The sequence below is a fragment of the Staurois parvus genome, unplaced genomic scaffold, assembly GCF_062004578.1.
Source record: "Staurois parvus isolate SC_StPar_1 unplaced genomic scaffold, SC_StPar_1.0 ptg000363l, whole genome shotgun sequence".
In the NCBI taxonomy this organism is placed as follows: Eukaryota; Metazoa; Chordata; class Amphibia; order Anura; family Ranidae; genus Staurois; species Staurois parvus.
Genome location: NW_028318159.1, coordinates 266,902 through 292,237, shown reverse-complemented (window position 1 = coordinate 292,237; position 25,336 = coordinate 266,902). Strand labels below are relative to the sequence as shown.

Here is a 25,336-nt window from a genome sequence, read left to right as displayed (position 1 = left end):
TCTCCACAACTTTATCCCTGACCTGTATGTTGTGTTCTTTGGCCTTCCTGATGTTCACTAATGTTCTCTAACAAACCTCTGAGGGCTTCACAGACCAGCTGTATTTATACTGAGATCCCATGACACACAGGTGGAATCTATCTACTATTTAGGTGACTTCTGATGGCAATTGGTTCCACTAGATTTTAGTTAGGGGTATCAGAGTAAAGGGGGCTGAATACAAATGCACGCCCCACTTTTCAGGTATTTATTTGTTAAAAATTTTTGAAAACCATTTATCATTTTTCTTCCACTTCACAATTATGGGCGACTTTGTGTTGGTCTATCACAGCAAATCCCAATAAATACATTGACGTTTTCGGTTGTAACATAACAACATGTGGAAAAATTCAAGGGGTGTGAAGACTTTTTCAAGGCACTGTACAAAGTGAAAGTGAAACTAAATCAGAGAGGTGCACAGTAGAGGCCATTCTGACTAATAAAGGTAGAAACGGGTATTTTATGCAGGAAATTTACTTTTCAAAGTTTAAAATGAAGTAAGGTCCACGTTGAGGATTGTAGGAATACTTACAACAAGTGTGTTATCCTGGAACCGACAATGGCAGTTAGTAGTTCCTCAAAATGCGGTCCAGCCATGTTGTTCCTGGAAAGGTCCAGCTCCTGCAGAGTCTGATTCCCTCTTACTGCTTCGGCCAACAATGAACAGGAATTGTACGACAGAGCGTTTTTCCTCAGACTGGAGATGAAACATTAAAACATGTGAGTTATTATAATTGCAAGGGGGTCACTATGTAATATTTCAATATTTTATATTTCATGTATTTCCAACACGTCGAACGACCGCAATAAAAATCAGATGGATGTTGTAGCATTACCCAATGTACTTAAATAAATAATTTTTTTTGTGGTGTCATTGTGTGGCAGAGATTTCCCCATATTTCCTGTCTCTTCTACAACACAGGGGTCATCGGCGGCAATAAAATATCTAATTTAGGGGCATTTTTGGAAAAATTCCAAGTTGGGAATATTCTAAGTCTTTCAAAAAATGTTTATATTTAAATCTGAAGTCTGGCCCTTCAAAAAATCTGATATATTTTAAAAATATTCTTCCCAAATATATTGACATATATTTGAAATACTACATATTTGGCCATATTCAATATATTAAAAGAAAAAAAATGTGTATATATATACCGTATATACTCGAGTATAAGCCGAGTTTTTCAGCACATTTTTTTGTGCTGAAAAACGGCCCCCTCGGCTTATACTCGAGTCAACGTCTGCAGATGGCTCCCCCCCCCCCCTTCCAACAGAAGGGAAACTACGGTAAGTACAGGGGTGGGCAGGGGGCTGCTGTCTCTTACCTGGCTCCGGTCCCACGACGATCCGGTCCAGGAAGCGCGGCTGCTCCTTCATTCGGTTCGTCCACTGGATGTTCGCGCGGCTGCTCGGCTCCGCCTTCTCACCGGTGATTGGCCGCCAGAACTGTAGCTCAGGAAAGGCACACAGGCGGCCAATCACCGGCGAGGAGGCGGAGCTGAGCGGCCCCTGCGAAATTTGAGTGAAGGAGATGCAAGTAAGTGTGCCGTGCTTAGGTGCTGCTGCAACCACATATGCTGGCTGCAGCAGCACCATACTGGAACAGGGGTCAGCAAGTGTCAGTGGGAGGAATAGTGCCCCATCATTGGTGTCACTGATACCAATGATGGGGCATTATTCCTCCCACTGACACCAACGATGGGGCACTTTTCCTCCCCCCCACTGACACCAACGATTGGGCACTATTCCCCCCCCCCACAGACACCAATGATGGGGCACTATTCCACCCCCCACTGACACCAATCATGGAGCACTATTCCACCCCCCACTGACACCAATCATGGGATACTATTCCTTCCCCCCACTGACACCAACGATGGGGCACTTTTCCTCCCCCCCACTGACACCAACGATGGGGCACTATTCCTCCACCCCCCCCACTGACACCAATGATGGGATACTATTCCTCCCACTGACACCAATGTTGGGACACTATTCCTCCCACTGACACCAATGATGGGACACTATTCCTCCCACTGACACCAAAGATGGGGCACTATTCCACTGACACCAATAATGGGGTGCTATTCCCCCCACTGATACTAATGATGGGGCACTATTCCTGCCACTGATACCAATGATGGGGCACTATTTCTCCCACTGACACCAATGATGGGGCGCTATTCCTCCCACTGACACCAATGATGGGGCACTATTCCTCCCACTGACACCAATGATGGGGCACTATTCCTCCCACTGACACCAATGATGGGGCACTATTCCTCCCACTGACACCAATGATGAGGCACGATTCTTCCCACTGGTGTTCCCACCCTCAGCTTATACTCGAGTCAATAGTTTTTCCCAGTTTTTTGTGGTAAAATTAGGTACCTCGGTTTATATTCGGGTCGGCCTATACTCGAGTATATACGGTGTATATATATATATACAGTCATGGCCGAAATTGTTGGCACCCTTGATATTTCTCCAGGAAATCATGTATTTCTCACGAAACGTATTGCATTAACACATGTTTTGCTATACACATGTTTATTCCCTTTGTGTGTATTGGGACAAAACAAAAAAAGGGAGGAAAGAAAGCAAATTCGACATAATGTCACACAAACCTCCAAAAATGGGCTGGACAAAAGTATTGGCACCCTTTCACAACTGCGGATAAATAAGAATGTTACAAGCATGTGATGCTCCTGTAAACTCACCTGGGGCAAGTAACAGGTGTGGGCAATATAGAAATCACACCTGAAAGCAGATAAAAAGGAGAGACGTTCACTTAACCTTTGCATTGTGTGTCTGTCTGTGCCACACTAAGCATGGACAACAGAAAGAGGAGACGAGAACTGTCTGAGGACCTGAGAACCAAAATTGTGGCAAAATATCAACAATCTCAAGGTTACAAGTCCATCTCCAGAGAACTAGATTTGCCTTTGTCCACAGTGCGCAACATTATCAAGAAGTTTGCAACCCATGGCACTGTAGCTAATCTCCCTGGTCGTGGACGGATGAGGAAAATTGATGAAAGATTGCAACGCAGAATAGTCCGGATGGTGGATAAGCAGCCCCAAACATGTTCCAAAGACATTCAAGCTGTCCTGCAGGCTCAGGGAGCATCAGTGTCAGCGCGAACTATCCGTCGACATTTAAATGAAATGAAACGCTATGGCAGGAGACCCAGGAGGACCCCACTGCTGACACAGAGACATAAAAAAGCAAGACTACAGTTTGCCAAAATGTACTTGAGTAAGCCAAAAGCCTTCTGGGAAAACGTCTTGTGGACAGATGAGACCAAGATAGAGCTTTTCGGTAAAGCACATCATTCTACTGTTTACCGAAAACGGAATGAGGCCTACAAAGAACAAAACACAGTACCTACGGTAAAATATGGTGGAGGTTCAATGATGTTTTGGGGTTGTTTTGCTGCCTCTGGCACTGGGTGCCTTGACTGTGTGCAAGGCATCATGAAATCTGAGGATTACCAAAGGATTTTGGGTCGCACTGTAGGGCCCAGTGTCAGAAAGCTGGGTTTGCGTCCAAGATCCTGGGTCTTCCAGCAGGACAATGACCCCAAACATACGTCAAAAAGCACTCAGAAATGGATGGCAAAGAAGCGCTGGAGAGTTCTGAAGTGGCCAGCAATGAGCCCAGATCTAAATCCCATTGAACACCTGTGGAGAGATCTTAAAATTGCTGTTGGGAAAAGGTGTCCTTCCAATAAGAGAGACCTGGAGCTGTTTGCAAAGGAAGAGTGGTCCAAAATTCCGGGTGAGAGGTGTCAGAAGCTTATTGATGGTTATAGGAAGCGACTGATTTCAGTTATGTTTTCCAAAGGGTGTGCAACCAAATATTAAGTTAAGGGTGCCAATACTTTTGTCCAGCCCATTTTTGGGGTTTTGTGTGACATTATGTCATATTTGCTTTTCTGCCTCTGTTTTATATTTGTTCCAATACATACAAAGGGAATAAACATGTGTATAGCAAAACATGTGTTAATGCAATACCTTTTTTGTGTGAAATACTTGATTTTCAGGAAAAATATCAAGGGTGCCAACAATTTCGGCCATGACTGTATGTATGTATATATATATATATATATATATATATATATATATCTGAAGTCTGGCCCTTCAAAACATCTGACAGACCCACATGGAAGAAAGATATATTTTAAAAATATTCTTCCCAAATATATTGACATATATTTGAAATGCTACAATTTTGGCCATATTCAATATATTAAAATATATATATATATATATTTATTTATTTATTTAATTCAGGTACTTATATAGCGCCGTCAATTTACACAGCGCTTTACATATATATTGTATATACACATCAGTCCCTAACCCTCAAGGGATGGATATATATATATATATATATATATATATATATATATATATATATATATATATGAAGTCTGACCCTTCAAAATATCTGACAGACCCACACAGAAGAAAAATATATTTGAAAAATATTCTTCCCAAATATATTGACATATATTTCACATACTACAATTTTGGCCGTATTCAATATATAAAAAAAAAAGGCAAGAATGATGGCAGAGCGCCCTCTACTGGGCACTGGTAAGAACAGATACTACACTTGATCTCAGCCAAAGTGCAATTTAGTTATACTTAAAGTACGATAAAAACTAACCTCAGTTTTTGGATCTTGCAGTCAGGGTTCAGTAGTATACCATGAATGATCTTCATGTCGTCATCCTTCAGGTCGTTGTTAGAGAGCCTGTACGGAATAAGTACAACTATTGAAAGTTTGTAAATTCTGGATCACATTCACAGCAGAAATTAAAATCTGTTGGCTACATAATCAGCAGATGTCACTGTTCAAATGGGCTTTTTTTTTTTTTTAGTTGGTATTGATGAGATGGAAAATTCATTTGATTTTGTGCTCTATGCAGAATATGACCCACATGGAAGAAAAATATATTTGAAATATATTTTAAAAATATTCTTCCCAAATATATTGACATGTATTTGAAATACTACAATTTTGGCCGTATTCAATATATTTCAAAATATATTTCAGTACATATATCTATCTATCTATCTATCTATCTATCTATCTATCTATCTATCTATCTATCTATCTATTATCTATCTATCTATCTATCTATCTATCTATCTATCTATTATCTATCTATTATCTATCTATCTATCTATCTATCTATCTATCTATCTATCTATCTATATATATATATATTATATTGAAATGCATTTTTTATATATTACAGAATATATGAAAGATATTTTTAAAATATATATTTTTTAAATATATTCTTCAGATTTTTTAACATATAAAAAAGTAATTTCACACATATTTCTACATATATTTGTAAATGCATTTCGAAAATGTAAATTATGTATTTTTAAAGACATGCAGTATATTTGAAAATGTATTTTTAAAAATTATTCTCATATATTTTGTAACAAAAACGCATTTCAACATATAGTGTATATATATTGTAATGTACAGTGCTGAGCGAACTATTGGCGCTTTATAAATACTATAAAATAATAATATATATATATGCACACACATACACTATACTATATATTTATTTATTGAAATATATTTTGAAATATATTGAATACAGCCAAATATGTAGTATTTCAAATATATCTCAATATATTTGGGAAGAATATTTCTAAAATCAACATATCAAAAAGTCATTTTAACATATATTTTTACAGATATTTGTAAATGCATTTCGAAAATGTAGATTAAATGTATTTTTAAAGACATACAGTATATTTGAAAATTTATTTTTAAAAATATTTTTCATATATATTTTGTAATAAAAACGCATTTCAACATACAGTGTATGTGTATAAATCTATATATAAATACATGTGTGTGTGTGTGTGTACATATATATATTTTTTATACATGTGTGTGTATGTGTGTATATATATATATATATATATATAAAATTATATTTTTGCTACTGGACCCCGGCTTGCTCACCTCCTGGTGGAGTGATCCTAAGGGTCGTAACCTGGCGCTAACAGGCAGCATAACCCATACCCACCATCAGGAGCTCTGGAGAATATTGGTTAGTACTTAGACCGGGTGAGCCCATGTCATCCGTAAGGGTGACCTACTTGTATACCTGTCCTGTTGGCCAGTGGGAAACTCTCTACTGCTCAGTGGCGGACTGACCATTTCGAAACTCGGGCGCTGCCCGAGGGCCCGGGGTCAGTAGGGGGCCCCATGAGATGCCCCTGGTACCTTTTTCATAGGCTTTTTTGAATTTGGACAAGGACACAGGGGCCCCATGATCCCCTATTGCCCGGGAGCCCCATGAGTTGTCAGTCCACTTCTGCTACTGCTATAGCTACTGGATTCCAAGCCTAATTTCAGACGGACACCATGATTACAGAAAAGAGGCTCCAACACTGAATCTGTACCAATCTTTATGACTTGAGGCTCTCATCCTTTTGCTCTATGAATGTCAAAGTGAAACATTCGTCATCCTGATGAAGGATCTATTCAAGAGAAGAAGTCAGGAGCTCGGATGTTTCCTCTGTGTAGATTGTGCTTACCTAAGATCTTTCACTGTATGTAGAATTGTACCAAGACGCTCCAAGCCCTCACTATGGATGAAACAAGAGTCTAAATCAAGACTTTCTGTGTTCTTGCTTATCTTGAGGATAAACCTCAACACCGTGCAGTCCAATGGTGCCAAGTGAAATTCAGAAAAGTCAAAATTTGTCATCGAATTGAGCAAACGTGCTACCAGAGCATCTGTCTGAGACTCATAAAGGTAGGTGAAAATATTCATCAGCTTTCTCTTGTCATCATCTGAACCTCCTGTCATGTTGTATGATGAAATCAAATCACTCAGCCAATTGATCACTTGCTTGGCTGCATTTGAAGCACGTGCATCAAGATACTCAGCCAAAAGAAATCTGGTGGTATTATGAGAAAGTCCGATGAGAAAACGGAGAAAGAGTTCTCCTCGATTATCGTCAAAGGAACAGGCTTTCTCGATGGAAGACCTTAGTCCTTCTGGAGAATAGTCAATGAAATGAGACAAGGCGGCCACAAATTCTTGAATGGTGAGATGGAAGAAGGAATAAGTCACATAAGAGGACTGTTTAGATTCCACCATGAAGCTTGATTGAAGATGTTCCAAAGATCTAAGGTCGAATGAATCCAGATCTCTCCTCTCAAATGTAAGAATATGGTTCATGACGCCATGTTCTGCCATCTTCCCCATGGATTTGAGCAGTTTTTTAGCTTCGTCTTTGTCGACAGTTTGGCTGTGATTGGCCAGAAGGTTAGAGACAAAGGTCACAAAGAGTTGTGTCACCGTTTTGGGCAACGATTCCATCAGCTGATCCATGTTGGATTGGTTTCTAAAGCTCATTGACAGCACTGTGCAGACAATCCAGCAGTATGTTGGGATGTAACAGAATGTATACAATGTCCCGTTCTCTCTAACGTAATGAAAAGCCTTTTTTGCCAAATCTGGATTGTCAAAAAAATTGTTGAAATACTTCCTTCTCTCTGCGGGAAAGAACCCCACAATCTCCGATAATCTCTGGAAGTCACTGGTATTGATGTCTGCCAGTTTTGTTGGGCGACTGGTCATCAAGACAGAACATCCCTTGAGTAGAGATTGTTTCACCAAACTAACCACAATTGAACCGAGTTGTACCGGTTGCTTTGTGTTTCTGCACAGTGGACCTGCTTTGAAATCTATGTGGTGATTGCTTTCATCTAAGCCATCAAGTATGAAGAGCAATTTTTCTGGATTTTGGAAGATGTCGCTAAGATGAATCTCCAGATACGGATACTCCGTACAAATCATCTCCTCCAAGGTGATCTCTTTATTATGTCGATTGAGGTCCCGAAATTTGAAGAAAAAAACAAAATTGAACCTCTGATACAGGCTGCCGTTCACCCAGTCAAAGACAAATTTCTGCATCATGGTGGTCTTTCCTACTCCCGGCACTCCGCTCACCAAGACGGCCCGTGGCATGCATTCAGATCGGTGGCACCAGCGGAATAGCTTGTCGATGCTAATGCGTTCCAGGCCGTGTTTGGCTTGCTTCCAAAAAAGTTCATGTTGACTACCGGTGTATAAGATCTCATGCTGAGAACGCTGTTTAAGTTGATAAGTAGAAACAACTATTAGATCCAAATAGCGCTCAGAGATTGGAAATCCCTGTTGATTCCACGTCGATCCCGGAGGTTTATTCTCCACAAGAGTCCGTGTTATCTTCAGCAGATGACTTTTATGGTGAGTCCAGATTTCTAAACAACACAAAAAGGAATTCAATACTTTAAAGACAGCATTTTACAAGGATAGTAGATATATATATATACTATATTCCATCATGTACAATTCTTTTTTGATGATTTTGGATAGAGCGAGGAGGGGTTAGAACCTCTCTAGGGTTTTATTGCTGTTTTTTGTAGTCAATGATGAGATTCTCCCTCACTTGATGCGTGGTCACCAAAACAGGAAGCTAGAATAACCTCTCCAATGGAGGCCCAGGCAGTAACCGATTCTTTTTTTTTTTAGGGAGGAGAAGAGTGAGAAACTTATTTTATTATTTATTTTTTATTATATTTATTTATTTTATTATTATATTTATTTTGTTTTATTTATTTCCATCTATGTCCTCGTTTGGGGAATGTCGTTATTTCCTGTTTGGTCAGTGTGACGGGAGTGACTTTGGGTGGGGGGCCCATGGAACACAGCCCCCTTTGGAGGGGTGGGGAGGCCCTGTTTCTGGTTGCTAGATTTGGTTTGCCACGCCCTGTGTCCATATGCAGGGAGGTGGGTTGTTCCCTGTTTACTGCCATGTGGTTGTATCCCATTGTTCTATTGTGTGTCTTGCTTGGGAGCAAACTATTATGGGATGTATGTGTTTATATATTGGCTTGGTGGGGGGTGTCTGCTGATGTGTCTCTGGTTGCTAGATTTGGTTTGCCATGCCCTGTGTCCATATGCAGGGAGGTGGGTTGTTCCCTTGAATGTGTATATCTTGTGTCTGTGTTAAAATAAAGCAGTCTATTTCCTGTTTTAATACAAGACTGGTGTCGTCTAGTCTTGTTTGGTCAGCGGTGGTGTCCATGGATCTGTGTTCAGACAGGGAAGCGGGAGTCTAACGGAAATACCCTAGTGCAGTCGGGGTGCGGTTCCGTTACAGTCAGCAGCACAGTATATGATGTGAAATCTCCACAGGATTAAAACTTTACAGAGGTACGAAACCTTCCTCCCACAAGTTTTTGGGGTTTAAAAAAAATGTGGTGCTATAAATGGTGCCTGGGCAACATTCTTATCAGTTACATTGTTCCCAGCTCACTTTTGTTGGACTACACTACCAAACACCACCTACCTATGAGATGAGGAATATGTTTTGCATTCCAGTCCAAAAGAGACAATGTTGTCCTCCGCAGATACAGTACAGTGAATGAGCGTTGTCACCATAGGACAGGAACTGTGCTACTAGCAGGATTACAGGTGAAAATAAAGCAAATAAAGCCCAGAAAAAAAAAGAAAATGACTGCAGCCAACACATCTGAGGACTGGTAAGTCACAATATTACACATCTGAGGAATGCAGCCAACACATCTGAGGACTAAGTCACAATATTATATTTTTGTTCTTGGTTTTATACATTCGTACCAATTTTTATTCAGAATCAACTTGTGTAGAGCCAGCTTTAATCTGCCTAAAGCAGGGGTGTCCATACTATGGCCCTCCAGCTGTTGAAGTACTACAAGTCCCGTCATGCCTCTGGGAGTCTTCCTGTGGATGTCAGAGTCTTGCAAGGCCTCATGGGACTTGCAGTTCTTCAACACCTGGAGGGCCATAGTTTGGACACCGCTGGCCTAAAGTGAGGCATAATTGTCTTTTATACATTTGTCACTGGAACGGGTTTCCCCATTGGAAAATTTCTCATCGCTGTTCCAGTGTCGTAAAATCTGAGATTTGACTGTGCTTGTGACAACTGTGACATCAGGGATAAACAGAGATGATGAGTATTCCAAGCAAGAACACGGATAGAATTTGAAAGAAGTACATGCATGATAATGGTTGGGCCAGCAAACATCAGACCAAAACTGGTGACGGCAAGCAATTAAACTGATGATAGGATAGACAAGTGCTCAGAAGGCATAATTATGGAGGCCCGGGTTGTGAGGTGACAAGGGCAACTTGAAGGAGAAGTAGGCTTTGGAAAGGGATTTGGCCCTACTTTTACTATGGATCACAGGAGTGCTTTTAGTTCTGTGACCCATTTTCATCCGACAGCGGGCTAAAGTCCACTGTCCACTGATGTCACTTAGCCAGTTCAGGTTCTGGAGAGATCCCGTCTTTAATGTTGGGATATACCCATGTGCCTGGAGTGGCAGCTGGCTCGACCTCTCAATGAGCCACTCCTGCCCCCTCCAAAGCCTAGCGCTCCAGTGAGCGCTGGAGGGGCAGAGCAGAGAGCTGGTGACTGACAGTCACCACTCTGCTCACTAAAGAACAAGAACTGAATGAACAGTTCTCAGTGTAGAGGTGGCAGGGAACTCCCACACTTTTTTTTTAATAGATGGACTGCTCAGTGAAGGTGATAATATCAGATAGTCTACTTTACAGCCAATGGTGTGACCAATTTTCCGCTAACAGTGGGCTAAAGTCAAAGCCCTTTTGGCCCTACGTCTGTGGATCACAGGAGTGCACTTAGTTCTGTAACCCATTTTCATCCGACAGCGGGCCGTAAGTCCACTGTCCACTGACGTCACTCAGCCAGTCCAGGTTCTGGAGAGATCCGTCTTTAATGTTGGTATCCACCCATGTGCCTGGAGCGGCAACTGGCTCGACCTCTCAATGAGGCCCAGGTTGTCGGGTAAGAAGGGCAACTTAAAGGAGAAGTAGGCTTTGGAAAGGGCTTTGGCCCTACTTTTACTATGGATCACAGGAGTGCACTTAGTTCTGTGACCCATTTTCATCCGACAGCGGGCTAAAGTCCACTGTCCACCAACGTCACTTAGCCAGTCCAAGTTCTGGAGAGATCCCGCCTTTAATGTTGGTATCCACCCATGTGCCTGGAGCGGCAGCTGGCTTGACCTTTCAATGAGCCACTCCCGCCCCCTTTAAAGCTAGGCACTCCAGTGAGTGAGCGCTGGAGGGGAAGAGCACAGAGCCAGTGACTGACAGTCACCACTCTGCTCACTGAAGAACAAGAACTGAATGAACAGTTCTCAGTGTAGAGGTGACAGGGAATTCCCACACTTCTCTTTTAATAGATGGACTGCTCAGTGAAGGTGATAATATCAGATAGTCTACTTTATAGCCAATGGTGTGACCAATTTTCAGCCAACAGTGGGCTAAAGTCAAAGCCCTTTTGGCCCTACATCTATGGATCACAGGAGTGCACTTAGTTCTGTTGCCCATTTTCATCCGACAGCGGGCTAAAGTCCGCTGTCCACCAATGTCACTTAGCCAGTCCAGGTTCTGGAGAGATCCCGTCTTTAATGATGGTATCCACCCATGTGCCTGGAGTGGCAGCTGGCTTGACCTCTCAATGAGCCACTCCCGGCCCCTCCAAAGCCCAGCGCTCCAGCACAGGATATTGTTGCAGCACTTAGCTGATATAAACAAAGAGGCATATTTATGACTGTATATTTGGCCTGACTATGTTATAATAATAAAGGCCGTTCAGTTGGGATTTAAAAAAAAAAAACAAAACTTACCTTTCTGCTCTGGAGGCACTGTAGAATCTGTTGTGTCCTCAATGATGTGTGCCAATAACATGACATCTGAAAGAAAAGTGCAGGAATAGAGGTAAGTCACCGGGGGGCAATGAGGCTTTATCCTGGCGCTCAATGACAAATATTGGTAAAGATTGGGCATTCAGTTCAGACAAAGAAAAAAAGGGCTGTGGTGCGTGGTTTGTACCGTTCTTTGAGAAATGTGACTATAGGTTTCTGTTAGATACTACCATACCCAACTGTCCTTTGCCTACGTACAGTGGTTTGCGCCCGTCTTTCCCCAAATCAGGAAGTTACCCTGAATAAATGACCGGTACATCGAGTGTAACTTGTACTTTAATCTATTTAAAATGATGATTGTTGAGGTCACCACTGTGTGAAGATTATGGTCCTCAAGGATTGGAGGCCTCCCAGTCTGCTTCCCTATATACTGTATAGACATGCTCAGTGCAGCCCACATTGCCTGAGAAACTTCCTAGTTGCTCTGAGCTGCTTTTTTGCCTTGTATTACTTGTATTCTGTGCCTGACTACCCATGTGTTGACCCCAGCTTCATCTTCTATTTTTGCTTGTCTGCTGCCTGCCCTGACTTTGGCATGTTTCCCGAATCCTCTTCTGTCTCCTGGCATCTGTACTCTGCACACGGGAGTGGTTTCTGCATCATCAGCTGGGAGTACTTGGGGGGCCAGTCTGCCGCAAGTCCATCTCCTCCATCAGGAGCCCTGATTTTGGCTTTTAACTGGATCCTCTTCTGTCTCCTGACATCTATGCTCTGTAGACATGTGTGGTCCTCGTATCATCATCTGGGCGTACTTGGGGGGCCGTGACCTGGTTCCAGTCTGCTGCAAGTCCATCCCACCATCAGGAGCCCTGACTTTGGCTTGTTCCTGGATCCTCTTCTGTCTCCTGGCATCTGTACACTGCACATGCGAGTGGTTTCTGCATCATCAGCTGGGCGTACTTGAGGGCTATGACCTGGTTCCAGTTTGCTGCAAATCCATCCCCACCATCAGGGGTCCTGACTTCAGGTTGTTTCCTGGATCCCATTCTATCTTCTGACATCTGTAGTCTGCACACACGTGTAGTCTCTGTATCAGCTGTGTGTACTTGGGTTCCATAACCTGGTTCCAGTTTGCTGAAAGCCCATACCCACCATCAGGAGCCCTGTCTTCGGCTTGTTTCCTGGGTCCCCTTATGTCCCACTGGCATCTATACTCTGCACACGCAAGTGGTTTCTGCATCATCAGTTGGGCGTACTTGGGAGCTATGACCTGGTTCCAGTTTGCTGCAAGTCCATCCCCACGATCAGGGGCCCTGTTGAGGAAACAGACTGGGGCTTAGACTCTGCACCCTGGGGAACCCCAAGTTGGCTTTCTGCAAGGGCTCACTACCATTGAAAACTGACAACATGCATAGTTAAGGAACTCTCTTAACCACTTGAAGACCACGCCTTTTCTGACACCTTCGTTGACATGTAAAAAAATCTTTTTTGCTAGAAAATTACTTAGAACCCCCAAACATTATACTTCTAGGCAGAGGCCCCGGAGAATGAAATGGTGGGTGTTGCAACATTTTGTGTCACACAGTATTTACACAGCGGATTTTCAAACGCAATTTTTTGGAACAAAATACACTTTTTTTTTTTAATTGAACAAAACACAATACCCAAGTGTTTCTTACAATTTAAAAGAGGCCGAGTAAATAGATACCAAACATGTCAAACGACAGCGACCATCAACGTAAATTTCATTAGCCATAGTCGATGCTTTTAAAGCTTTTACAGGTTAACACTTTAGAATTACGCAGGAGGTCTGGTGCTAGAATTACTACCCATGATGTGAAGATCGCGGGGATACCTCACATGTGTGGGACGATTGCATTTTACGTTTGCGGGGCACGTTAGTTCACCTTTTACGTGCAAGCATGGGGGGGCGGGGGTTCTTAAATTTTTTTTATTTATTTTTATACTGTCGCTTTATTTTTTTTTTACATATCCCCTGTGATAGCAATAGGCAGTGACAGGCACTCTCTATGGTGAAATCAGATTCTTTCCCATTTTAAAAATGGCGCAGTTTACATCCGGGAAAACCAGAAGTGATGAATGTTCATCACTTCCGATTTCCTGTATCATAGAGGCAATCAGAGCCGATCTGACCTCTGTTTGCCTCTATGATCAGCCGGCTGATGTGTCCCCTCCTGCTGCTTTTAAAAGAGATCCAGTAGCTACTTAGACACTTGGATTGCTTTTAAAAGAAAAAACAATACTGGGATGATGCCTGCAGCTGAAAGCATCTTCCCGGTATAATCACCAAACATCTGGAGACGTACAGGTACATTGCTGGTCCTCAAGTATGAAAAGGGTTGCATGACAAAACCCTAGTTAGTGTCGGGAATTCTCACAACCGTAGACACCTCCACTTCCTGCCACTGTCCATTGTCCGTTGTGGCTAGGACTGAAAATGAGAAAAAGCCAAAATTTATTCTGGTGACAACTACACTAGATGTCCAAAAGTATTGGGCCGCCGGCCTTTCCACACACATGAACTTTAATGGCCTCCCAGTCTTAGCCCGTAGGGTTCAATATTGAGTTCGCCCCGCCCTTTGCAGCTATAACCGCTTCAACTCTTCTGGGAAGGCCGTCCACAAGGTTTAGGAGGGTGTCTACGGGAAGGTTGGACCATTCTTCCAGAAGCACATTTGTCAGGTCAGGCACATTTGTCAGGTCAGGCACTGATGTCGGGGGAGGAGGCCTGGCTCGCAGTCTCCGCTCTAATTCATCCCAAAGGTGTTCTATCGGGGTTGGCCATGGAGGTGATTGGAACACCTGAATCCAATGATTTGGAGGGGTTGTCCCAATAATTTTGGCAAGATAATGTATCTTAGAGGACATTTCATCTCCTTAACTAAAAAAAAAATCCAAACCTCAAAATAACTGACCGGTTTTAACCAAAAAATGCTTTAGATACATATTTTTTAAACCAGTACCCTTGCATGCCTTGTGTGCCAATGACGCACCCATGATGCAGGCTAACACTACATTGAGCGTTCCGTCTCTCTGCACCACAACTCTTTAAATAAAATATCTTCAGAAATATTAATTGTTTTCCAAGTTTGAAACCAAAGGATGCATCGTATGGGTAACCTACCACTCTGATCTGCCACTTTGATCTCGTTGATAACTCCCAACAAATTTGGGTGCTGGTGGTCTTTTTGTAGAGCGCACAGAGTTTTGAAGAACCCGATGACGGCATCTCTCCCCATGGCCAGAACGTCTTCTAGCAGCAATTGCGCAAAGGCTTCTGGACCAATTTGCTTCTCCATTGTTCTGTAGTGCTAAAGTACAAGGAAAGTTCCAGAAGATTGTATTGGTAAATCAGAATGGATAACCAAAGTAATAGAAACTTTATGTGAAAGAGGACAAAACAGACGCCGACAGCAGAGAACTGTATCACAAGACAAACACAAGGTGGGTAGTAGATAGTCTGTGAGTACTGAATAGTGTTGGGTGTTTGAACGGGTCATGTCATGGGTTGTTAGTTGAGGCTGGGGAAGACCAAGCATTCACAGGACACGTTGGCACTAGGGTCGAGCGATGGTGTGGGCCGAACTCGGTTTGGTTGAATCTGTAGGAAACGGTCAAGTGAGAGCCGGCCACTGGCCAAGTCAGCTACAGTTGTGGGATTCCACAAACCACAGCCTCACGTAACTAATGGACATGGAGGATGGTGCCATTATCGACCTAATATGACTACATGGCCCTTAATGGACGATGTCGCAGACCTGATATGGCCATGTGGCCATTTTAGATCAATGAGGTCAACAGCATCCTTAGTGCTTGTTACATACAGCTACATGGCCCCAGCTGATTGAGACTCTTCCTTCATTGGCACCAATGACACAGTATAGGAGGATGAATATCCTCAAAAATGTTAATTGGTTAATTAATTGGTTAGTTATACCTAAATTCAACACATTTCTTTGGAAAAAAACAGGGAAACATGGAATTATTTGTAATGATTTGTTTTTTATTTCTGTCTGTGACTCCACTGGGGAGGTTTTCTTTCACTTTTTGTCCCTTTGACTCCCATGCAAGAAATAGGGAATCCGACTACACATGTGTGGGTTCGTTTCGGACAAAATTACGAATTTCCGAATTACAATAGTACCGAATCTAAACTAATCTGAAATAACAAAGAAAATTTTGGCCGAAACAACAAATTATTCAATTTCAAAATGAAAAGAGTAGAATAAGCAACATAGAATCAAATAAAAAAAAGTTAAATAATAGAATAGAAAATAAAAGAATAGAGTAGAATAGAATGGAAAAAAAAATAGAATGGATTAAAGCAGAATAAAATAAAATAGAGAGATTATAGCAGTCTTCTGAAATTCGAATATTGAAAAGAATAGAATAAAATACAACAGGATAGAAAAGAATAGAGTAAAAACAAATAGAATAGAAAATAAAAGAACGGAATAAAACAGAATATAAAGGAATAGTATAGAATATGCTAGAATAGAAAATAATAGAATAGTGTAGAATAGAATAGAAAAAAATAGAATAGAATAGAGCCATATTCCGAAATTCGAATTTTGAATAGAATAGAACCAGCATTTTTTGGAAAAAAAAAAAGAACCAGCTATTCTTCACAATGAATTCAGATCAATTTGATATTTTTTATTTAAATGCTTTGAATTCAAAGCCGGTCGCCAAACAATAAATTAAACATAACAAATCTCGTTACGAGTACAATTAACGAAACCAATTTTTTTGTTCTGCACATGTGTAGGTGTGACAATCGCTGATACATAAAGGTAAAGACAACAATAAAAACAGTTCTAACCCCCTCACCACTCTTTTGTCTGTGCTCCCATTGGAGAGATTGCCCGTATCCCTGTATATTGTGTTCATCAAGATACCCATCCAATAGGTTTTTTTTTCTTTAACCCCTTGACGCCAACATCACACAAATATGCGGCCTCTCAGAACTGGGCTGTTTTCCGTGGAGCCGCATATTTGCGTACCTGTCTTTCTGCTGGGAGTGCGTCGCACAGCATGCTCCCAGCACAAAGATCGCGGTGTCACTGAGAGCCCTGGGTCCCATTCTATCGATCGGGACCCGGGACTCCCGATTGCTGTGATAGCCTCTGATTGAATATCACAGTGATCAGTCATTGTACAGCCCGGCCCCCTTGTTTTTTTTTCTCTCTATGAATGGAGAAGAGAGATACATTGTATCATTATATACATTATATTATACATTGTATCATTATATACATTATATTATACATTGTATCTCTCTAACTCCTGGCATGGGGGGAAAAAAAGTTTGGTAACAAAAAAAAAAGATAAATAAATATTAAAAAATTTCATTAAATTAAAGAAAAAATACCTAGTTCAAGGTTTGATCTAGTTCAGTGCCAGGGTAAGTGTTTGGGACAGGGTCAAAGGTCAAAAGGTCAGGGTCAAAGGTCAGGATTTAAAAAAAAAAATTGGTGTCAGTGTGTTTTACGTAAAAAAACAAAACAAAATGCGCACTATTGTTTCTGGGCTGTACTACAGGTACAAACAACAAATAACATACACATATGTGGTATCGCTGCGATCATCAAGAGATGCAGAATTTATTTTGGGTTGTTCTTTGGCGGTAGGTTACAGTAGTAACAAGAAACACGCAGCTAAATAAAAAAAAATAATTTTTTTTTACTATTTTGGTCCAGTTTTCCTTTGATAATAAAAAAAAAATCAGGAGATATCCGTTACCATTTACCACCAAATGAAAGCCCAATTTGTCCTGAAAAAAACACGGTATAATCAGGAGCGGACTGACCATTGGAGCACTCGGCCACTGCCCGAGGGCCCGGGGAAAATAGGGGGCCTCATTAAATGCCCCTGGTACCTTTTTATAGGCTTTTTTGGGCGTGCTTTGAGTGTGGGCAATGACACAGGGGCCCCATGATCCCCTATTGCCCGGGGTCCCCATGAGTTGTCAGTCTGCTCCTGGGTATAATCCACCTGGATGTACGAAGTAGTTGTGATGATATGGACGGTTTTACTAACACGTCAATGTTGCAAAATTGTGCTTAGGCATTTAGATTTGTTTTACCCTTAGGCGTGACGGGGTTAAACTATAAATGCTTCCTGCTGATACCACCAATTGTTATTTTTAATATTTTTTTTTGAGGGGGGGGGGGGCTTTGGTGACCTCAGACCACTGATGTCTCTTTTTTCAAACAAAGGGGCTGAAGACATAGAGTCCTCATTCCCTTTTTCCTGCAGCCTCAGCTGCACTGCATATGAATGAATAGAGGTCTGTGTATTTTTTCATTTATTTCAGGTACTTGTATAGTGCCGTCAATTTGTGCAGCGCAAAATTTTTACACAATTTTTATAAAAAACTTACAACCCTCAGGCTCTATGCACACTGGGGGGGGGGGGGGCTTTAGCGACGCTGGTAGCGTTAGCTGCGTAAAGTCACGTTAAAAACCTGAGTTTTCCAGTGTTTTTGCGTTTAGCCGCTTTTTTTCCACGTTTACGTTTTTCCACTTTTTTTACCCAAAAAAAGGGGTTTCTTGGCTCAAAAAAAGTCCAAAAACGCTGGTTTGCCTCAGCTTACAGCATTTTGCTGCTTTTTGCTACATTTTTCAGCACTTTTACATCAAAAAACACCAGTTCTGGGTTTTTTTCCAGCCAAATAACGCCCCCTGCCAAAAACCTCTGATTACAGCCTAAGGCCGGACATACATGGGTCGAAATTCAACCAATTTTTTGTCCAGACCTAAGAATAATTGGCCGATTTTTGTTCTGTTAGTTGGTCAATGGCACCGGGCGATTTTCGTGGTTCCTCCCCTTTTCGGTGATCGGGCATGATGGTCAAATCGTACGATCATTTTTCCTAAAAGCGCATGAGCCGTGACCTGGAAGGAACAGAAGTTTTGCCTGTTATATGGGGGGAACTTTATGATTTGGTCGGCTGATTTTTTTAAATCAATGATGGCGCCATCGGATTACTGAGCGAACTACGTTTTCGATTTTCGGATGAAAAATTGTTTGGAATTCGAACCATGTATGGTGTGTATGGACACATAGGGGAACACGCTGAGGAGTTCACTGGCTGTAGAGAAAAAACGCCAAAAGACAAAAACAGCCGCTGTAAAAATGTCCGATGTGCATGAAGACTCGTTCTGAAGACAAAATCCTACACTTGATGGTGCTATAAAGTCCCCGTTGTACTCCTTACCTCGGTGTTCAAGCTCATGTAATTCTGAGACTCACACAGGAAGCTGTGAGTAGGTAGATATTCCAGGACACAGATGATATCGCCTTTGAAATACTCGTACATCATCCTAAGCGCATGGTGTTCGTACTCAGAGAGCGTTCGACCCAACTTCTCCACTGGAAAAAAAAAACGATATTTTAGAATGTAAACTAAAAAACGTATGTTCGCTTCAAATATGAATGTGCATGAAGTGCTTCTACTGTACATCGTGATGGTCTAATCCAGCATTTCCCAACCTTTTTTTAGTGTGCAAAATCTCGAGGTTCCCCAGTGTACAATGTAAATGTTACTTATCTATGAGAAACCTGAGCCTGGGACGATGTACACAACCACCTCGATGAAATTATCTTCACATCACAAGCCCGCCATCACATCAGAAGTCCCTCTATCACATCTGAAGTCCTCCCTTCACATCAGAGGTTGTTCCATCATATCAGAGGTCCCCCATCACATCAGAGGTTGCCCCATCATATCAGAGGTCCTCCATCACATCTGAAGTCTTCCCATCACATCTGGCCCTCCCCCCATCACACCAGAAGTCCTCCCTTCACATCAGAGGTTTTCTAATCACATCTGAAGTCCTCTCATCACATCAGAGATCTTCCCATCACATCAGAGGGTCCTCCAATCACATCAAAAGTCCTCCAATCACATCAGCAGTCTTGCCATTACATCAGAGGTCCCCCCATCACATCAGAAGTCCTCCCATAACATCATAAATCTTTCCATTACATCAGAAGTCCTCCCTTCACATCAGAGGTTGTCCCATCATATCAGAAGTCCCCCATCACATCAGAGGTTGCCCCATCATATCAGAGGTCCTCCATCACATCTGAAGTCTTCCCATCACACCAGAAGTCCTCCCTTCATATCAGAGGTTTTCTAATCACATCTGAAGTCCTCTCATCACATCAGAGATCTTCCCATCACATCAGAGGGTCCTCCAATCACATCAAAAGTCCTCCAATCACATCAGCAGTCTTTCCATTACATCAGAGGTCCCCCTATCACATCAGAAGTCCTCCCATAACATCATAAATCTTTCCATTACATCAGAGGTCCTCCCATCACACCAGAAGTCCTCCCATAACATCATAAATCTTTCCATTACATCAGAGGTCCCCCCATCACATCAGAAGTCCTCCCATAACATCATAAATTTTTCCATTACATCAGAAGTCCTCCCTTCACATCAGAGGTTGTCCCATCATATCAGAGGTCCCCCATCACATCAGAGGTTCTCCATCACATCTGAAGTCTTCCCATCACATCAGATGTCCCCCATCACATTAGAGGTCCTCCCATCACATCAGAAGTCTTCCTATCATATCAGAGGTCCCCTAATCACAGAGGTCCTTCCATCACATCAGAAGTCCTCCAATCACATCAGAAGCCTTCCTATCACATCAGTGGTCTTCCCATCACATCAGAAGTCCCCCCATCACATCAGAGGGTCCCCACATCACATCAGAGGTCCTCCATCACATCAGAAGTCCTCCCATCATATCAGAGGTCTTCCCATCACATCAGAGGTCCCCCATCACATTCGAGGTCCTCCCATCACATCAAAAACCCCACGATTACATCAGAGGGGTCACTAGGTGGGGCAGATATTGGGGGTCACATGGCAAGGGAGATATTGGGGGTCACATGGCAGGTGAGATATTGAGGGGTCACATGACAGGGAAGATATTGGGGGTCACATGGCAGGGGAGATATTGGGGGTCACATGGCAGGGAAAATATTGAGGGACACATGGCAGGGGAGATATTGGGGGTCTCTTGGTAGGGGAGATATTGGGGGCAATATGGTAAGGGAGATATTGGGGGTCACATGGCAGTGGAGATATTGGGGGCCATATGGCAGGGGAGATATTGGAGGTCACATGGCAGGGGAGATATTGGGGGTTACATGGCAGTGAAGATATTAGGGGTCACATGGCAGCGGAGATATTGGGGGTCACATGGCAGTGGAGATATTGGGAGCCATATGGCAGGGGAGATATTGGGGGCCATATGGCAGTGGAGATATTGGGGGTCATATGTCAAAAACTCATTTCTAGCACACCATTCAGGTTTTTATCGTGTGCGGAGAAGAAATGCCCCGGTAGAGGCGTGATCTGTAATCAGAGAATTATATCTCACCTTCAGCCTGAATTCTTCTCGATTCCTCCATCTTGATTGGGACCCTCTAGGGAATATATACGCTTACCTTAGGAAAAAAACAAAGTATCAAAAGTATTAGATTGCTACAATGTATCTTCTGGGATTTCGCATGTCTGTCCGATGTCTGTTTTTATCAGTGACCCCACTGGGGAGATTTCCCCTCACTTCCTGTCCTGGGGGAAGGGGGGGTGGTGTCAGGGGGTGTCATAAAGGCAGGAAGGCACAAACAGTGATAAAAACATTGTCATTGTTATTATTCTGTTATGAGTGATTATTCCTTTTTTAAAATATATTCTTCAGATTTTTTTTAACATATAAAAAAGCAATTTTAACATATATTTTTACATATATTTGTAAATGCATTCCTAAAAATGTAGATTTATATTTTTAAAGACATACAGTATATTTGAAATGTATTTTTAAAAATATTTTTCTAATATTTTGTAATAAAAACGCATTTCCACATGCACTGTATATATATATATATATATATATATATATAAATATATTTTGAAATATATTGAATATGGCCAAAATTGTAGCATTTCATATACAGTATATGGCAATGTATTTGGGAAGAATATTTTTAAAATATATTTAAAAATATATTTTTCTTCCATGTGGGTACAATCCTGTTTTGTGTGTCCCCATTGGGGAGATTTCTCATCGCTTCCTGTCCATCACAAACTAAATTCATCATTAATCGCCTCTGCGCCGCCCTATAGCAGAAATACAGCTACAAGGTGGCACGGGTGCGCAAAATCACATATATATATATATATATATATATATATATATACACATGATTTTCTGGGTGGGGCAAAATAAAATAATCCTAGTGGTGAATAAATACCGCCAAAATAAAGTTTTATCTGTCTCAAAAAAATGCTAAAAAATTAATATGGGTACAGTGTTGCATGACAGTGAAATTGTCATTCAAAGTGTGATAGCGCTGAAAGCTGAAAATTGGCCTGGGGGCAGGAAGGGGGTGAAAGTGTCCGGACAGGAAGTGGTTAAGTAATTGAACATAAAATAAAATGAAGTAAAGTAAAATAAAGTAAAAAAAAAAAATAAAGTGAAGTAAAATAAAATAAAGTAATGTAATATAAAATTAAATAAAATAAAATAACGTAAAGTAAAGTGAAGTAAAATAAAGTAAAAAAAAATAAAGTGAAGTAAAATAAAATAAAGCAGCACAGTGGCTAAATGGTTAGTATTTCCGCCTGGCAGTACTCGGGTCGCTGATTCGAATCCCAACCATAACACCATCTGCCTGGAGTTTGCATGTTCTCTCTGTGCTTGCGTGGGTTTCCTCCGGGTACTCCGGTTTCCTCCCACCGTCCAAAGACATGCTGGTAGGTGAATTGGATCCTGTCTAAATTGGCCCCGGTAAGTGTATGTATGAATGTGAGTTAGGGACCTTAGATTGTACGCCCCTTGAGTGTTAGGGACAGATGTGAATGTACAATATGTATGTAAAATGCTGCGTAAATTGACGGTGCTATATAAGTACCTGAAATAAATAATAATAAAGTAATGTAATATAAAATTAAATAAAATAAAGCAAAGTAAAATAAAATAAAGTAAAAGAAAAGTACAAAAATAAATAAACTGAAGTAAAATAAAATAAAGTAATTTAATATAAAATTAAATAAAATAAAGCAAAGTAAAATAAAATAAACGTTGAATCTTACCACCATACCAGGAAGACAGCCATAAAATCAAAGTTACTTTCACTTTCACACCCTTTGCACTTCCTGTTTCCTTCCCATGATTGCAGCGTCATTATTTATTTATTTTCACTTTGCTGCACAGCTCTTTATGTTTTTCATGTTGCAGACGGAAGCAACAAAATAACAAGCTACAAAAAATTTTTTTTTTTTCAGCAAAACCAATCAAAGGTTAAAAAAATATAATAAAAAATATGTGCAAAATGAATGTAACAAACTGTCTTAGAAAGAAGATTGCATCTCTATGCATACAATGCGACAATTACCTGAGAAATTCTTTGGGAGACATTTTTTGGATTGACAAAACTTCTGCAAGAGTGCAAGAGACGGAGTGCAAAAAAAAAAAAAAAAAAGGAGTGTCACACTGAGGAAAGGACTGAGAGCCAGAGGGGAGGGATGAGGAAGACAAGAGCTACAGGTCACATGATATCACCAACGTCATATGTGGCTGTACGTCTGATCACGGGTTTACTGTTAAAAGGAAAAACTGGAGAATGTTTTAAGTTACACAAAATTTGAATGGAAAATTTCCTAAAGTATACATGCTATCAGATATATATACAGAGAAAAAAAAATAAACAAATAAATACATAAATAATAATTAAAAAAAGTAAAAAAAAAAGTAAAAAAAAATATATATATATATACAGTCAGGTCCATAAATATTGGGACATCGACACAATTCTAACATTTTTGGCTCTATACACCACCACAATGGATTTGAAATGAAACAAACAAGATGTGCTTTAACTGCAGACTGTCAGCTTTAATTTGAGGGTATTTACATCCAAATCAGGTGAACGGTGTAGGAATTACAACAGTTTGCATATGTGCCTCCCACTTGTTAAGGGACCAAAAGTAATGGGACAGAATAATAATCATAAATCAAACTTTCACTTTTTAATACTTGGTTGCAAATCCTTTGCAGTCAATTACAGCCTGAAGTGTGGAACACATAGACATCACCAGACGCTGGGTGTCATCCCTGGTGATGCTCTGCCAGGCCTCTACTGCAACTGTCTTCAGTTCCTGCTTGTTCTTGGGGCATTTTCCCTTCAGTTTTGTCTTCAGCAAGTGAAATGCTCAATCGGATTCAGGTCAGGTGATGGACTTGGCCATTTCATAATATTCCACTTCTTTCCCTTAAAAAACTCTTTGGTGGCTTTTGCAGTCTGCTTTGGGTCATTGTCCATCTGCACTGTGAAGCGTCCAATGAGTTGTGAAGCATTTGGCTGAATATGAGCAGATAATATTCCCGAAACACTTCACAATTCATCCGGCTGCTTCTGTCAGCAGTCACATCATCAATAAATACAAGAGAAGCAGTTCCATTGGCAGCCATACATGCCCACGCCATGACACTACCACCAACATGCTTCACTGATGAGGTGGTATGCTGAGGATCATGAGCAGTTCCTTCTCCATACTCTTCTCTTCCCATCACTCTGGTACAAGTTGATGTCGGTCTCATCTGTCCATAGGATGTTGTTCCAGAACTGTGAAGGCTTTTTTACATGTCGTTTGGCAAACTCTAATCTGGCCTTCCTGTTTTTGAGGCTCACCAATGGTTTCCATCTTGTGGTGAACCCTCTGTATTCACTCTGGTGAAGTCTTCTCTTGATTGGTGACTTTGACACACATACACCTACCTTCACCAGGGAAAGAATTCTTCGGTCATCCACCACAGTTGTTTTCCGTGGTCTTCCAGGTCTTTTGGTGTTGCTGAGCTCACCGGTGCGTTCCTTCTTTTTAAGAATGTTCCAAACAGTTGTTTTGGCCACGCCTAATGTTTTTGCTATCTCTCTGATGGGTTTGTTTTGTTTTTTCAGCCTAATGATGGCTTCACTGATAGTGACAGCTCTTTGGATCTCATCTTGAGAGTTGACAGCAACAGATTCCAAATGCAAATAGCACACTTGAAATGAACTCTGGACCTTTTATCTGCTCATTGTAATTGGGATAATGAGGGAATAACACACACCTGGCCATGAACAGCTGAGAAGCCAATTGTCCCATTGCTTTTGGTCCCTTAACAAGTGGGAGGCACATATGCAAACTGTTGTAATTCCTACACCGTTCACCTGATTTGGATGTAAATACCCTCAAATTAAAGCTGATAATCTGCAGTTAAAGCACATCTTGTTTGTTTCATTTCAAATCCATTGTGGTGGTGTATAGAGCCAAAAATGTTAGAATTGTGTTGATGTCCCAATATTTATGGACCTGACTGTATATATATATAAATAATAATTATATATATATATAAAATTATTATTTATATATTTATTTTTTAAAAAATATTATTTATTTATTTTATCTTTTTATATATGTATTTGATTGCATGCATATTTGCATATTTAATGACTGAT

The 25,336-nt window shown here is 41.1% G+C and overlaps 1 protein-coding gene across 2 annotated transcripts in view; it reads right to left on the bottom strand.

Annotated features, from left to right (window-relative positions):
• Nucleotides 1-23,368, bottom strand: part of LOC149456338 (NACHT, LRR and PYD domains-containing protein 12-like) — a 30,692-nt gene extending 7,324 nt beyond the window's left edge. The window contains exons 1-8 of one of the 2 annotated variants that reach the window (XM_089685148.1): nucleotides 23,234-23,368; nucleotides 21,217-21,283; nucleotides 19,034-19,188; nucleotides 14,939-15,125; nucleotides 11,776-11,841; nucleotides 6,621-8,337; nucleotides 4,714-4,800; nucleotides 572-736 (exon numbers count right to left, since the gene is read on the bottom strand). In XM_089685148.1, the coding sequence (XP_089541274.1) occupies nucleotides 572-736; nucleotides 4,714-4,800; nucleotides 6,621-8,337; nucleotides 11,776-11,841; nucleotides 14,939-15,125; nucleotides 19,034-19,188; nucleotides 21,217-21,247 (2,408 nt within the window). In that variant the 5' untranslated portion in view covers nucleotides 21,248-21,283; nucleotides 23,234-23,368. Of the gene's footprint in view, nucleotides 1-571; nucleotides 737-4,713; nucleotides 4,801-6,620; nucleotides 8,338-11,775; nucleotides 11,842-14,938; nucleotides 15,126-19,033; nucleotides 19,189-21,216; nucleotides 21,284-22,931; nucleotides 23,038-23,233 lie in introns of those variants that run through there. The other variant, XM_089685147.1, reaches the window with a different exon arrangement.
• Nucleotides 23,369-25,336: the final 1,968 nt, after the last annotated feature.